General features: G+C 40.3%; 1 protein-coding gene across 5 annotated transcripts in view; it reads left to right on the top strand.

Annotated features, from left to right (window-relative positions):
- Nucleotides 1–17,442, top strand: part of itprid2 (ITPR interacting domain containing 2) — a 46,172-nt gene that overhangs the window by 9,732 nt on the left and 18,998 nt on the right. For 3 of the 5 annotated variants that reach the window (XM_031280923.2, XM_031281041.2, XM_031280971.2), the window contains exons 4-10: nt 744–786; nt 3,244–3,293; nt 4,119–4,172; nt 12,265–12,304; nt 12,415–12,510; nt 14,112–14,259; nt 14,985–15,045. In XM_031280923.2, coding sequence (XP_031136783.1) covers nt 744–786; nt 3,244–3,293; nt 4,119–4,172; nt 12,265–12,304; nt 12,415–12,510; nt 14,112–14,259; nt 14,985–15,045 — 492 coding nt within the window. Of the gene's footprint in view, nt 1–743; nt 787–1,803; nt 1,823–3,243; nt 3,294–4,118; nt 4,173–12,264; nt 12,305–12,414; nt 12,511–14,111; nt 14,260–14,984; nt 15,046–17,442 lie in introns of those variants that run through there. The other 2 variants (XM_031281198.2, XM_031281121.2) reach the window with 2 other exon arrangements.

The raw sequence follows: 17,442 nt of genomic DNA on the forward strand, positions 1-17,442 counted from the left end.
ATGGCCAAATAACTGCAAAACTAATAACATTTTCAACAGCCTCAGCTGTACTTTTTGTCTGGTGCTAATTAGCAAATGTTATAATGCTAACACGCTAAACTAAAATGGTGAACACGGTAAACAGTATAACTTGTAAACATCAGCATGTTTGCATTGTCACTGTGAGCATAATAGCATGCTGACATTACCATTAAGCTCAAAGTACAGCTGTGCCAAATACATCCTCACCGCACCAATGACGTTGCTGCAGACTCTTAGTCTTGTTTGAACATGCACAATCCTCTTAAGTCTGTAAAAGGATTTTTTTCTTTGATTGTAAATAACTTTTGGATACTTGGACTTTGATAAATAATTATGCTTGTCATTCAAGCAAAAATGCCAAACATTCACTGGTTCCAGCTGTACACAACATGTAAGATGTGAAACTGGGCTCAGGGAAACTTTGATGGGCATTTTTCACTAAACAACTAATTGAAAAGATAATGGACAGATTAAATGATGATGAAAACAATTAATAGCTGCAGCCACAGCAGTTGGAACAGGAACTAAATGTGGCCCTTGTAGATGTAAACTGTGGTGGAATTGAGGCCTGCTGGCACTGTGACTATAATCAGCTGAGATGTTGAGTTATATCCTGAAGTCTGGCATGCTGTAATGCTTTTATAGCATGTTGTAACCACTGTTGCACACAGAATCTGCTGGCTTATTGCTTTAACACGCTCGTCTGTCTCTCTCTCTGTCAGGGCGGGTTCCTAACAAGATCACCAGCTGGCTGATTGAATGCAGGTACAGTATCATATTCACCACCAGATTAAAGGACCATACCAATGTTTTTTGGTGTCCTATTTTAGCCCGTTAGTTACATGTCATATGTGGCTTTTCTAATCATTCTGCACTTGATGATATTTTTTAAAAAGCCGAGAAATGATGACTGCAGCCTTTTGCTGCAAGTTGATTTTCTTAGAAATTAACTGAAATCAGTGAATCAATCAAAAACTGATGGATGATTAGAAAATGATTTGCAGGAATGTACAGTAAACAGACTTAGTAGTTCATGGACTGCAATATGAAACATATTATGTGGTCCTTAAAATCCTGAGTGACTGGTTGAGTGGCTAATTGGTTTTCTTGTCAACTGGTTTACTGATATGTTTTCCTGGTGTCTGAAGGTGTGCGTTTAGTAGTGGTGTTATCAGCTGCTGACACACACACACACACACACACACACACACACACACACACACACACACACACACACACACACACACACACACAAAGGGAGCAGACCAACGCCCAGAGATAGGGCACATAGAGCTGTTGAGGCAAAGAAGGAAAGAAAGATGCAGGAAGAAGATGAAAAGAAAGGCAGAAAAAAAGGAGAGTAAACAGAGGAGGGGTTTCTCCTGCTAAGTCAACACTGTTATCACACGCAGACACAGTTTTTGCTGCTGTCACTCACAACCCTGTGACACTGTGAGTGTCTACAGCGCTCTGACGTGTTCTCTGTAATGTCACTGTGGTAACATGACCAGCAGAATCAGAATCACAGGTTACCATAGCAACATCTGCAGGGCAGGGGCTTGAGGCCAACATGGCTGCCGGTGGAAAGTGGAAGGATTAACAAACACAGCTGGTTACACAACCATCCATTTGTGTGTGTTAACTGGTGGCATGAAGTTTGTCCCATTGATAAGAGTAGCAGGTTGTGTAACAGCTCTGTGTTCCCAGCGTCCGGCTGAAGTGAGCAGCTCAGACCCGCTAGCTTACTGCTACTGTCAACTTGCCTGATCTGTCAGCTAGTTAGCCTGGGACGACTAGTCTGGTCAGTAGGACACCTGGGATGGGTAACAAAAACAGGATTTAGCCTGGGATATTTAGTCTAGCCTGGTCAGTAGTGGACTATAATAAGTAGTCTGGTCTGAGGAGTTTGCCTGGATTAGTAAGACTTCACCTGACGGCAGTTACCGCTGGGATAGTTAGCCTTAGTTCAACATGAAGTAAGCATTGAGATAGGTTGCCTTGGCCTGACCAAGATTTATCCTGGGATAGTTAGCCTAATAGGCACTTTGCCTGGGTTACTTAGATTGAGCGGCAGTTAGTGCTGAGCTAGTTAGCCTTCACCTGACAGGCAGTTAGCACTAGGATAGTTAGCCTTAGCCTGACATGAAGTTACCTTCCGTTACTTAGCCTTAGCCTGACAGGAAGTTAGCCTGTGTTACTTAGCTTTAGCCTGACAAGCAGTTAGTCCGTGTTACTTAGTTTTAGCATGACAGCCTGTTAGCGCTTGGATAGTTAATCTTTACCTGACAGGCAGTCAGCTTGGGGCTCAATTTTCCTTAAACTGTTCTTTAACGTTGGGATAGTAGATGCCTTAGCCTAGTGTTGTTTGCTAGACCTATTTCCACAGCGCTGTGTCAGCACTGGAGAATGGTCTGGCTACACCTCTTATCTATTCTGGGATAGGGAAGAAAAAGCTGTGACTTGTTTGTATTTCTTTAATCCATCACAACTAGATGGCGCTAAACTCCAATAGCGGAGATAGCGGATGGAGAGGGACATGCCAGATGTCAGGCTTTATCCCAGCGATGTACATCCATTTAGTCAGACTAGCCTTAGACTGACAGGAAGTTATCTTGGGATAGTTATCTTAAGCCAGACTAGGAGGTATCCTGGTATACTGAGACATATCCTGTTAAGTAGATTACCTAAAATACTTTGCCGTAGCCTGATAGGCAGTTATCTTAGGATAGTTAGCCTCAGCTTGAAAGGTTGTGATAGTTAGTGTAGCCTGGTCAGGACTTAACATTGCTAATGAGCATTGCACAACCAGGAATTGGCTTTGGATAGTTAGTTTCATATATACAATGAGTTAGTTTGCTGGTATAGTTTGCTTTATATCAACCAGGAATTAGTCTGGACTTTGAAATAAATTTGCTTTATTTCAATCAGGGGTTGGCTTAGGATTATTACTCTGTTTGACCAGGAGTTAGCCTGGGATAAATAGTGTAGCCTGGTTGTTGTTGGCGAACTTTGCCTGGTTAGGACTATGCTTAAAGGTATTTTAAGCTAGCCCAATGTAGCAGTAGGATACCAGTAGATGAGAATTAAGGGCAAAACACACCGGCATCAAATATTTTCTATGTAAACCTACACACTGGCAATCTTTTGGATGTTTATGTTTTTAATGGTCAGTTTATGGTTTGGGTTGATATTTAACTCTATGTCTTTTTGTCTCTTGTCCAGGACTCCCCTCGGAGCCTCTTTAGATGATCAAAGTGCTTCTCCAAGCAGAGGTAATCCACATTTTCTGTGTGTGTTGTTTGTATACATTACATTGTGAGGACCCCAACCTGATAGGACATGTTCTGGGGACGTTGCTTCATGACTAAATATTTGCAACTAGTCATCACAACTTTTTTTTAAAATTTAGATTTAGTTTTGTTTAACGCTACTGTTTGTTGAACTGTATGAACGTGTTGGGTGGCCTTCTCTATCAACACGGAGACTTCAACACTGGCATATCTTCATATACAAGGCTATTTTAGGTCTACTTCCATCCTACCTTCTGACCTATATCAGTGTAAATACTATCAGGACTTACAATCTTCGTTCCCTGGATCTTTTCCTTCTGTCTGTTCCAAAGGTTATCTGAGCTGGGGAAAAAGGTGTTTAAGTTTGCTGCTCCCTCTACATGGAAGAAGTTACAGAAATCCATTAAATTTACGGACTGTATCTCATTGGTCTTGGCTTTTAAGAGGATGTTGATTGACTTGGAGGCAGCCACATCTGGCTGTAGATGTTTTGCCTGATGTGTTTAGGATTGTGGTTGACTTTGAGGGATTTGCTGTTTCAGTTGTTTTATGTTTTTAGTGTTTTTGTGTATTTTGTGTTTGTATGTATGTGTGGTTGTACTGCTGCCTGTCTGCTGCCAGGACACTCTTGAAAAAGAGATTTTTAATCTAAGTGAGTCTCTTCCTGGTTAAATAAAGGTAAATAAAATAAAGAATAATAATAGCAGTTATGTGTCAGAATTGGTAGAGGCATTTCTCTTACCCCGTGTTTCTGAAAATATTTCACAACTTAACTATTTTGTGTGTATTTTGTGTGTGTGAGAACAGGAGTGCTGAAGAACGGCTGCAGCTTTGAAGATGACCTTTCACTGGGAGCTGAAGGTCAGTACAGAGGAAAAACTCACAAGATTACAGATTTCATTGTTAACAGTTTCCCCCCATGTTCTGCTAATTCTGTATTTTAAATGACGCCGCCAACTTAAGGAACACTTTGACATTTTGGTGAATTCTCTTGTTGAACATTAACTGCAAACATAGCTGTAATGGAAATAGAAAGTTTGACTGTAACAGAGGGTCACCGATTTTATTAATAATTACTACCCCAATGACCATATCTTCATGAATAAATAATATACAGTAATAATACATAGTGTGAAGATACAGATTCACCAGTAAACAATCACGAATAAAGGTAGGTTTTATCAGACAGCTTCTGTTTTTTTTTCTGTATAAATGTATATTTTCCTGTATATGTGTTTCAAACAGAGTCCTATATTTGTAGGGTGTGCATAGCGAGTGTGTGGTTGAGCAAGAGTGGCAGTGGATGTGGTCAGTGAGCTGTTGGCGATCGGAGCAGAGAAGACATTTACAGTAAAGTTGTCAAGTAGTAGTAAATGTACAGTGTAGGTTTCAGTGTGTTCATGAATGAATGCTGCAGCTCACCGAAGTAAGCATAAATTTCGGCCTTGGAGGCGAAACAAAGTCTACCTGTGTTTCCCGAAAACAGTCTGGAAGCTGAAGCAGGAAAGTCATCTTGCTCTGTTTTCCAAAAGACCAACATTTGAGGCTATGGGCATGTTCATAATTGTCATGGGATGTAATCAATGTCTGGTCTGTTTAACATAGTAACAACAATTTGGCCACAATTTTGGACATTGACCATACACAGTCCAGCCATATACTAGGTTTTCACCTAGTCTTGTGAGGCTTAAAATAAGTCAGTCTTTAGCGTTAGAATAATGAGATATCTGGTGTCACAAAGAGCTTACGAAGAAATAACTAACTATAAGCATCATGAGTATTATAAGACCCTTTGCGTGTTGTACAAAAATCCTTAGATATGATGAGAATGCAGCTTGATCAGATGTGTGTAAATGAAGATGTTTGACAAACACAACAGTGTCAATAGAATCAACAGAACATGGTGTGACACTGCTTGATCTTCATTCCTCAGTCCCTGTGCTTCATGAAGGGGAAAAGTCAGCAATCACAGAGGTGTGGAAGTGCTCTGCATGCATGACTGACTGTCCTGAGTGTGTGTGTGTGTGTGTGTGTGTGTTTTCATCATTCCTCTGAACTGCTGTGAATACATCAGTAATGACTCTGATAGCAAGACGGTGTATGTGTTATTGAGTTAACAATAGACTGTAATGGCTTTATGTTGAAGCACTGAACACTGACGTTTGTGTGTGTGTGTGTGTGTGTGTGTGTGTGTGTGTGTGTGTGTGTGTGTGGGCGCAAAGGGTCAGCTGGTGGAATCTGGGAATGAATAGATGCTAATGAGTTGATGCTGAGAGGCCACAGGTTGTATAGATTTGATCAGAGACACTTTGTTCAGGAACAGCAGCCTCTAACACAGTTTAGTTAAAATATATAGTTACAGTTAACTTCATGTAATTTCATACAACAGCTGCTCTTTTGCTGTCACTCCAATCTTCTGAAATTATGACTTTCTGATTAGGATTGTGCCAGACACACACTAATCCTAGTCTCTTCTATACTTGTTAACCTAAAAACTTTGCAGGCAGGCGCGCCCAATCAGAAATTCAAAGCCAAGTATGTTGGTGTGCAAAGCGCCGCAACAATCACAACAACCATGGATTGCTGTTGTGGCCAACAACTGGAAACTTTATATATTGTTCGTCTGCTATTTCATCACTAAATTCACTTCTGAGACTTTTTTATGCGAGAAATCAACTATGTAGAGCTCAAATATGGGCCGTTTTATGAAAATTGATGGCTAATTACAAATTTGGCCCTGAGACTTTTTTATGTGAGAAATCAACTATGTAGAGCTCAAATATGGGCCGTTTTATGAAAATTGATGGCTAATTACAAATTTGGCCCGACTGTGTCGGATTTCAGAAGCTCCACAGTCTGACGTGACAGCCAGCCGGTGCCTGCCGGGGTCACTGGCATGCCGGTCGGCTTGTCCACCTTCACAGACCCGCTGTGAGCTGGCTGGAGATCTATCAGGAGACTCGCGGACAAGAGGCATTTAGTTCCCCGATCGTTTGTTTAAATAACACAACACACTTATCCATTATACGATTAACTGGAACCTGTGATTTTTTGAAGTTATAATGCTCCACAAGAGATTGCGGGCGTAACGTAACAAGCTCGCTGACCAGGCTGTCACTCACACACACCGGCCACGGAGCAGGCAAAGGAGAGGGAGAGCAGCGTCTGACAGGGCAGAGAGATACCTGTCTCCCTTTGACAGTCTTGTAAATAAATTATAATATGTATATTAGAGCTATCAGTCTTCCTCTATCATAGGCGCCGATTTATGTTTTCCTCCGTGGGTGCTCACGGGTGCACGCCCTTTAAAAAAAAAAGTAGTCAAAAAATGTTTGCATTTCAGAACCTTAGGAAATGGACAGTGACCGACACGAACACACACGCCTATTAACTTGATAATAAAGCAGTAAAGTAGGCTATCTTTCAACTCAGGACAGCGCCACTTCTCACAAATACAGCAAGGATTGGAGATGAGAAGTTTAACTGACACGTAACCGTGATCAGCGCTTACACGCTCACATGCTCCACTTAGCAACAACTGCAATGTTTAATTGTAAATGAATGTAGCCTACTGGCAGTCTGGCACATGTGGATGCTCAGTATTTTCTGTAAGTGCTGCAGCTCCGGAGCACACACGGTATCGGCGCCTATAATACCATTCGAAATCCATTTGTTATTTTTTTCTGATCAGTTCAGCGTTAATTATTAATTAACAAGTCATTCAATATTTCAGTAATAATGTCTGACCGGTGCTCCAGCTTGATTTATCCAAACCTGGTTGAATTTTTTAGTTAGTTAATTTCTTGCTAACATGGAACCGCCTCGTCCAAGTTCCAGAAATATTTTCGTCCTGCACAACAATAGTGCAATCTCTTAGAAAGCTTTGTTATGTTGTATGCCTGATGTTCTGCACAGCCTTCTTCAGAATAAAAGCCTGCAGTCATCTGACTGGCATATATAGTATCTAGGACAGGCGTTTTTGTTACACTTCTCGTCAACACTTGTAAGTAACTAAAGGCTAAAATAACTACAACTGTTTAATCACCTTTTGTTGGCTGACAAGGCCAAAACACTACAGACACATTTAATTAACAACTGTAGCCTAGTGCAGGGGTTTTCAAACTTTTTGTGTGTGTGGACCACTATTTGAGATTAAAAATGTTTGAGGACCACCTCATAATACGCATAATAAAATGTGTCTACACACAGTCCTACCTGAATTAATCTGCACCTCTTAATAGGCCTACTAGCACTAAAACTATAACTGGTCATCGCCTCAGTACAACAAGCTTGTTAAAAGAAAGTTTATTGCACACAACGGCTGCCACATATTTTATTTATTTATTTACTCAAGCGCCCGAGGGTATAATCAGGTTCATTTGAACAACAGGCTTATTTCCATAGCAATGGAGTATTAAATCTATACAGTAATAAGAACACTTGGATATAGTCAAAATTTCAAAACCTTTGGCGATTTTAGGGTTAGGGGAGCGCCACTAGCCTATTTTAGTAATCACACAATAACTTGACAATTTAATTTAAATTGTATATCAATATACATATTCTTAATTTTTATGGGAATTTCCTGGTAAAATGAAGGTTAAAAAACTATTATTTTATATTTTATTTTGCTTTTCCACGGACCACCTGCAGTACCCTCACAGACCACTAGTGGTCCACGGACCACAGTTTGGGAATGACTGGCCTAGTGTACTTCACCAGTTATTTACTCCAAATACTGAAGGTAAAAGTTTAACTGGGAGATTCAGATTCTTAATTCTCGACGTGAGGTGATCAGTTGTCACCAGTTGGTTACAGTGGTGTGACGGAGTGTCTTTTCACTCGCAATCTTTTGTTGAATACAGTCACCAGCTGCAGATAGCGTGTTAACCAGAGAACAGACAAACTTCTTTTTGGCTGTTGCTGAGATAATTAGTTAATTAGCTAAAGTTCATCTAATCGGGCCCCGCTGATTTCTGTTATGTTAAACCACAGCCACAGTTCAAAAATGAGAACGAGGACAACTGCTGAGTCAGAGGGAAATGTTCTGTGGGTTTATCTCTATGAGTGACCCCTTTCATACAACTAGTTGTGTGATCCATTGTTAATATAAAAATATATAAACGGCTTTAGCCGCTTTAAGTAAATGTGTACAAATAAATGTAGGATTTAGTGGATCAGATAGCAAAAAATATAAAATAGGAATTTTTTGAATGTGGAAAAAATATATTAAATAGACAAAAAGGGACAATAACTTACATTAATGCATCAAATCTTTAATTTTTATATCAAACTAAAGAATAATGTTGAGGTATGAGTGTGGTGTGACTTAAATCTCCTCAGTTAGTGCCACCAGGACTGAGTTTGAGTTTCTATACATTACTGCTGCCTCTAAAGTTTGCGTCATGTTTTATCTTCACACACCACAACCTTTGAAGATTTACAACCTTTATCCATTTCAGCTAACTGGCCTTGTGTTTATGTGGAAGTTAAGTTAGGATGAAAAGGTTATGGGTGAAAGATTTGGATAAAGTTTTTGTTGAAAACCTCTTTAGTTGAGTGGCTCTGGCTACTTCTTGTCATCAGCCTAAATCTCACCTCATGTTGTCATGTCCTGACAGTAAGGGCCTTAATCATGTTGAGAATGACATTCAGAAGTAGCTTTAGTGGTGCAGAAGACTTTGGAGATGCCATGTATGAACACATCCTAATGAGCTGTAATGATGTCAAACATGATCAGGACAGGACAGGAGGGGATTAAAGTGTCACTGTGTAAATAGGATGAAAATGAATTAGTTAATTAAAGGATTCAGGGTGAATAGGATGGAAGTGAGTCAGTGAATTAGAGTGGGAAGAGATGTCACATTTGTTTCCTTTCAATCAGAAGAAAACACTGTGGATTTAAAGAAGGAAGAAGAAATTCAGCTGAAATGAAGTGGAAAAGAAAGAGAGAGAGACTAAGAGACACACAGTGGTGGATGGCAGGTCCCAACAGGTTCTTTTAAACGGAAAAAGAAAACAACAGTCACACCTGCAGTTAGATATGATGAGTAATTTTCGTTCTCTGACAGAATGAATTTGAACCTGCTTCAGTGTTATTTAGAAAGTCACAACTGCAGCAAATTTCACCCTCAAAACTATTAGTAATTTTTTTTAAGCGTGGTGGACAAAAACAGCTTCTCATTTTTTAACTGACGACTGTTGTCTATGCTCACTGAAATGACAACTGTCACTGGCTGTTTGTTTTTTTCAATTATCTTTTTATTTATTTTTAACATTTTAGTAACATAACAGACAGAAGAGAAAACATAATAATAAAATACAGCAAATTAAATGAAGTCAGTCCATGGTTACAGATCACAGTTCATCCTTTGTGAATGTTATGTAAACATGCCAAACCCTGTTATGATATAGCAGTGTCAGAGGTCCATAAGCGGTTCCCATATCCTTCGGAAGGCATCCCCCTTATTCTTTAGGGCGTATGTTCGTTGTTCCAGACTTAAAGTTTCATTTAGGATTCGTTTAAACAGATTAAATGATGGGGGTCTTTGTTGGTTCCAACTGAGCAAGATGCATTTCTTTGCTATATAGGACATTATGATAATCCTCTTTCTGCACGTGGTGTCCATTGTCTTGTCCAATTCCGTACCAAAGACGTACCGTGTTGGTGTAATGTCCAGCGGGGTTTTCACAATCTTAACAGTTAGATTATGTACCGCCTTCCAGAAATATTTTAATTTCCTACATTCCCAAAAAACATGCATAATCGACCCTTTACATGTTTTACAACGATGGCATCTGGGGGATGAGTTAGGAAACATTTTACTTAAGCGGAGCGGAGTAAGGTACATCCTGTGCATGAATTTATAATTTTGTTCGATTATTTTATTACAGGACAGTGAGGAAAAAACATTCTGACATATCGTATCCCACTGATCTTCATCAAAAGCACGTCCCATATCCTTCTGCCATATGTTCCTAAGTGGGGTCAAGGAGGAGCTGTAATGGTCCAACAAAGCACTATAAATTACAGATATTTTTCCTTTTAATGATGTTGATTTTACCAAAATCTCCCTGACATTTGTCAGCCCCAAAGACAGGAGTTTTTCCCCTTTTAGGGTGTTTATTAGATGGCGAATTTGTAAGTATTTATAAAGTCCTGTTTCGGAATTTCATATTCTGACATTAAAACAGCAAAGGACTTGAGTGTATCGCCGGCAAACAATTGTTGAAATTGATGTATACCATTTCCTCTCCACTTTGCGAACAAGGACCCACCAATAGATGGGGGCAGATCTGGGTTTAAGGATAAGGGGGAAAGCCTGGAGATTTTGCCAAAATTCCCACAGAACTTATTTATATCTTGCCAAGCCCGAAGAGTGTTGTAAACTACATATGTTTTTGTTATTTGATGTAATGCATTTATGTTGTTAATGAATGGTAGCAATGTTGTAGAAATAGGAGTACAGAGTTCTTCTTCTATGTCTATCCAGTGTGCATTATTACGTCTTTGCACCCAGCTAATCAGGCCCTTTGTCTGGGCGGCCCAATAGTACATCTGTAAATCTGGTAATCCCAGTCCCCCCTTCTCTCTAGATTTTGTTAAAGTTTTAAAAGCTATTCTTGGTAAAGAATTTTTCCAGATGAAAGAGGTTAACATTTTGTTTATAGATTTAAAGAATGTTTTATCCAAGTAACAAGGCAGTGACTGAAATAAATAGCTAAAACGGGGCAGAACATTCATTTTAATTACATTAATTCGTCCGAGCAATGAGATGGGGAGCATTTTCCAATGTTCTAATTCTTCCTTAATCTTTTTAAGCAATGGAATGTAATTTATAAGGTAAAGATCCTTAAGTTTTAGAGCTACATTCACCCCAAGATATTTAAAGCTGTTTTGGGCCCAGGTGAACGGTGAGATGGCCTTGAGTCTATTAGAAACTGACGAGTTAATTAATAATGCATTGGATTTTGTCAAATTGATTTTATAGCCTGATATTGTTCCAAATTTAGTGATAAGGTCTAATACTGCTGGGATTGATCGCTCGGGGCTGGTTAAGTATAGGATTATATCATCAGCATATAGTGAAATTTTGTTCTTTGTTTTCCCGATATTGATACCAGCAATCTCTTCATTAGCCCGTATGGCTTCTGCGAGTTGTTCAATTGCCAAGTTAAATAAAAATGGAGATAAAGGGCACCCCTGCCGGCAGCCTCTAAACAAATCAAATTTTTCAGTGAGGGTACCATTTATACATATTTGGGCTTGTGGGTTGCTATACATAGTTCTGACCCACCCAATACGTTTTTCGCCAAGATTAAATTTCCCCAGAACGGCAAACAAATATGACCACTCGACCCTATCAAACGCTTTTTCTGCGTCAAGCGAAAGTAGTAGAGCTGTTCTGTTGTATAGGGCCGAGTGGTCAATTATATTTAATAGCCTCCGGATATTGTCAGATGCATAGCGTCCCTTCACAAAGCCGGACTGGTCGGAATTAATAATCTGGGGCAACAGGTCTTCCAGCCGACGTGCAATTCATTTTGATAATATCTTAAAGTTATGAAATTGGGCGAAATGATGCGCATTCAGCAGCATCCTTGTCCTTCTTGTGTATTAAAGATATTATTGCTGTCTTCATAGTGTCAGGAAGAATGCCATTTTCAAAAAAATCCACTGGCTGTTTTTATCTGTTAAAGCTAGCTAGCTAATGAAGCTGATGTTCGCTACCGGAGTTGGCTGAAAACGCGGTCTCTGGATGACCTTTTATTGTTTCCAGCTGACTCGTTTTAAAACGAGAATCTTGTAAAAGTGTCTTTAATATGCACTTGGCTAGCAAACACTCTATAAACGTTAGCTGAGGTAGCTGGAGTGTGAACGTTCCAAAATCCTATAAAAAGACAGAGACGTAAACTCTGTAAGTAATAATAATTCCCTTGTTTTTTTCTGCAGCCAACCATCTTCAGTCCAGTAACAATAAAACTGAATCCTGGTGAGTTCACTTTTATTTTATTCTCTACATTCAGTAAATAAAGTTGATAGCAGCTGGTTGATAACTCTGTGCGTGTGTGTTAATGCTTCTGTGTGTATGTCAATGTGTAGTTTTGGTCTTGCGGCGGATCAGAAGAGGAGTCAGTATAAAGAGAGAGCAAGAAGTATGAACTCCACAGGATCAGGGAAGAGCAGCACTGTATCCAGGTCAGTTCATATCATCAGTCTTCAGTCAGACTCATGAAGGTTTCTGCAGGAAGTAAAGCAGTGATCTTAGATGGAGACCACTTTATTTCCTGCGTGGAGTTATGAAAGGGGATGTGGCTAAAGTATAGGAGGCGGGAAAAAACGTCACTAATGAAAAAGGAACTCTGCTGAGTGCAATGATGCCTCCCACTCACAAGTGTCTTCGACAAATGGTTCATGAGTTATGAAAGGGATGTGGGTTTAATTAAAGGAAAAATATGTATTAATTTTATGCATTCTTACACCTGCCATTATGTCGTTGGAATTGTTATACTCTATAATAATACATAATAATAATAATAATAATAATAATAATAATAATAATAACAGCAGAAATTTGGGGTTTAAACTTTTTCAGATCTCCATCATAAACTAATGAAATCAGTATGTCAATGTCTGAGGTGCATTATCAGTAGATTTGTGTTTAGAGGATTAAGTGTTGAACTAAGTGTCTGTGGTGGAGAGTCTTATGGAAGGCTGATTTATTGCTGGTGGTGGGTGAGCAGAGATGAGGTCAGAATAGGGGGCATGGCTAATGGTGCCAGGGTTTGGGCAGTGCTCCAGCAGTTGGAAGGGGAATGGTGTATTGTGTTTAATGGTTCATAGGGGGCTATGGGTGTTGGATCGTGGGTAATCCATCCTTAGTTTTATGGTATTGATACAAGGTTTGAGAGACTCCTGGGCTGTGTTCAGTGTGACAAAGTTTTGCAGCAGATTGACAAAAATGTCATGTTTCTGAGTGTGTTAGGATGACACACTCAATTCATGGAGAGCAGTGATGTAAATTCCACAGAGCTTCATGGAGCCACTTAAGCTCCATTACAAACATATTTTAAACCTTCACTGTCAGTGAAACTGCTACTGTAGCAGCTCATAGCAGTTTTGTGATACAGGACCCTCAATGTACCATTGTTAAAAAAAAGAAAAGTTTTCTGTTATTTGAATGCAAACCTAGGTTTACTACATCATACAAAATACCCACATATACCCATATACACACAATTCTTTTGCAAAAAATGGCTGTGTGTTGTTATGGTCAAGTTTCTCTAATTAACTATCTAGTACCTAAAATGAATTAGTAATCAGCAATGTTTAAGAATACAGCAAGTTACGGCAATGGCTGCATGTTTTGGGTCATTGGGCCTCAATAGTCACAAAACAACTTTGTGAGTTCCTGGAGGGACTGATCATCTGATGTTGGTTAGGTTCCTTCTGGTCTCTTCCTCCTCTAGGTGGAGCTGGGGAGGGGCAGATCATTGTTGCAATCTCCAGAGAGGCTGAGCCATCACACTTACTAAACTACCTTAATAACTAGATAATTAACTAACTATCTCATTAACAGAATAACCCACTAACAGAAAGCGGTGTGAGAGAAGTACTAACTGGCTGTCTGTGTTTTCGTAGTGTTTCAGAGGTGTCGGAACAGTCAGAGGAGCACCCAGAGGAGACCCTCCATATCCAGCAGACTAAATCACTAGCTAACTGACTGATCTAATGACTGACTGTGTGTGTGTGTGTGTGTGTGTGTGTGTGTGTGTGTGTGTGTGTGTGTGTGTCCACAGTGTGTCAGAGCTGCTTGACCTGTACGAGGAGGACCCTGAAGAAATCCTCTTAAATCTTGGTTTTGGTCGAGAAGAACCCGACCTAGCCTCAAAGGTTCCCTCCCGTTTCTTCAGCAACTCTTCCACAGCGCGAGGCATCGACATCAAGGTACTGACAACAATAGTGTGTGGTGGAGGTATAAAGAAAAACTCAGGGGATCACCAAAGTCACTAGGATTCTTTCTCTCATAAAAGTCTGTACAAAATGTGCCAATCCATCTAGTAGATGTTTATAATTTATGAGATATTTCACTGGATAAGTGAAAACATTGACATGCAGGTAGCACTACAGGAAAAGTCAGGGGATCATGAAAGGATCTATCCTCTCTGGACCATGACTATCTCTACCAAATGCTATTCAATAGTGTTTTAGATATTTTAGTCTGGACCGAAGTGGTGGCTACAAAGCACGAAACTCCCTTTAAAAATGTGTCTGTTTAGTTTTGCCAAGCTGCGGTGAAACGCATGAGCCTGGGAGCCAGACAAATCTGCAACAGAATGTTTAATTTGCTCTGGCTGATGCTTCTGGCCCCCCTACCCGTTCAGACAAATTTCCAGCCAACCTGGCCTGGGCGGACCAATCACAACCAGACATTTTAGTGTACTGTTTAGCTGTAATTTGAGAAAGTTTGTGAACAGGCCGCCTTTTTTTCTGACTTGAAAACTGACCAAACTTGCATGTGTTGCTCAGCGCTACGTCACATGTTTCATTGCTCTGATTGGTTGTAGGTCTAGCCAATTGTGTCCAGAGACATTTTGGTCTGCTGCCTGCATTGCACCATTAATCACTGATACTGTTTTATAATCACATCACTTCCCATGGTTCACCTGCAGGTCTACCTGGGAGCTCAGCTGCAGCGCATGGAAGTGGAAAACCCCAACTACGCTCTGACTAGTATGTACCTCCATACTGTCCCCAGTACTCCTGCATCTGTTCTGGTGTTTATGACTGTACTCTACATTTTCAACAGTGTATTCTACTGTAGTCAGTTTCAGAAGGGCAACAACGCCCGAACAATGTTAGTGATCAGAAGGTTCATGTTCGGAAACATTAGACAGAGGAAGTGAAGCTCAAAGAGTGTGTGTGTGTGTGTGTGTGTCTGTGTGTGTGTGTGTGTGTGTGTGTGTGTGTGTGTGTGTGTCTGTGTGTGTGTGTGTGTGTGTGTGTGTGTGTGTGTGTGTGTGTGTGTGTGTGTGTGTGTGTGTGTGTGTGTGTGTGTGTGTGTGTGTGTGTGTGTGTGATTTGTTTAACTATATTCGTGGGGTCCAAAAACTGAGTCCTGTATACTTGTGGGGTCCCGACAGCTTTGTGGGGCCAAAATGCTGGAACCTACAAGTTTAAAGGGCAGTTTGAGGGTTAAGACTTGGTTTTAGGATTAGGGATAGAATTAGGTTATGGTAAGGGTTAAGGTTAGGCATTTAGTTGTGATGGTTAAGGTTAGGGTAAGGGGCTAGGGAATGCCTTATGTCAATGATGGGTCCCCACAAAGATAGTGCCACAAACCTGTGTGTGTGTGTGTGTGTGTGTGTGTGTGTGTGTGTGTGTGTGTGTGTGTGTGTGTGTGTGTGTCCAATATTATTATGGTGTTTTGTGGGGTCCTGTAGCTCTTTTAGCTATTCTGCCAACTGCCTGGACAACACGGCCAGTAAGGACAAAGATCTGTTTGTCCCAGAGAGACACACACACACACACACACACACACACACACACACACACACACACACACACACACACACACACACACACAGACCTGCTCTGCTAACATCCTGGCCTCTTTTTGCTTTCAAACTCGTGTTTGTATGTAGATACTGGCTCCCTAATTGAACCCACACACGGCTGACTCTCTTCTACTTGACAGTTTAACTGTCTTAGTGCTGGGGAAAATAAAGATCCTCTGTGTGTGAGAAGATGATTCACTCCATAGCTGAAAGTACTACTTTGATTTTACAATTCGATGGCTTTTTTGGCCAGTTTGAAACTGATGAGTTAATGAATGTCGTATAGCCAAGCAGTCTAAACATTTGCACTTCAACATGGAATAATTAGGTATCAATTAGAGTTTGTGTCTCTGATCTTTGTATATTTTGTTATGCTGTTCAGTGCAGCAGATTTATATTTTGCCACTATGGCATGCACCAGTTTTCCAAGTCTTATTGACCTCTTGGGTGCCGCTAAGCCCTGGACGGAGCAACGGTGCCTTTGCAAAATAGCCTCAGGGAAGGACTTGTTTTAGTGGAACATGTGTTCGTTCAAAGGTTGTTTTAGTCGTGCAACAGAAAACTCAGATTGGACAGATAGTCTAGCTAGGTGTCTGGATTTACCCTGCAGAGCTCGGAGGAGCAGTTAATCATAGTCCTCATTAATCCGCCAGAGTTTAGAATGCCAACACAAAGAAAGCGGAAGGTGACGGACATCTGGCTGAATTTCCGGCAGCACCTGAACAATCCCGGAAGTGAAACGTTGTCGATATAGACTACATCTGACCTGACACCACCACATCACCATAGATATCAAATAAAAAATACCATCGTTGGCGCAAAGTTATGTTTGACGTTAACTAGCTCACTTTGTGTTGCAGCAGTATCTCGATGTGTCTATGGCGATCACAAACCAGATGATTTTTACATTGTTGGTCTGAAATCTAATTGAACTGATTCAAACACAAACTATCTAATACATAATATATATTTTATGAATGGTATAATTTGGAATAATCAGCTTGTTACACAATAATAATAAACCCATATCATGGTAAACCGGACTGTGTGTAATAGTGTAACCAAATGCATCTCCACTGTGACTCTGCGTTTATGATGAAGAAATATTGTGTTGACACACATTTTAAACTGCCACTCAGACAGCTGTTATAATATCTTTTTGTTATAAACACATAAAACAATAAAACCCAAATACCAACACAATCTGACCAGTTACCATGACTATTTTAACAGTAACATGACCGACTGATCCTGTGTGGGAGAACTGGTGTAATATCAGTCGATGTTTGTGGGCTGCCGCGGATGCACGTCCCTCATTTTCTTCCAGCTATGGCATTCCTTCACGCTGTGTGTTTAAAATATTACCTGGTTAGATATATGCTAACATGGTGTAGGGTGATCATAAGCATCAGGTGTCAACCTACACAATGCAACACATTCCCACTTCTGGCGTAGACAGGAAGTTAAAACATAACAAAATAATGTACTCAAGAGTCCTTTCTTGTCACTAGCCTGGGTGCAGATTTATTCTTTGATTATTTTGTCCAAGTACTTGAACAGCCACATCAAAGTC

Source organism: Sander lucioperca, chromosome 8 (assembly GCF_008315115.2).
Source record: "Sander lucioperca isolate FBNREF2018 chromosome 8, SLUC_FBN_1.2, whole genome shotgun sequence".
NCBI lineage: Eukaryota > Metazoa > Chordata > Actinopteri > Perciformes > Percidae > Sander > Sander lucioperca.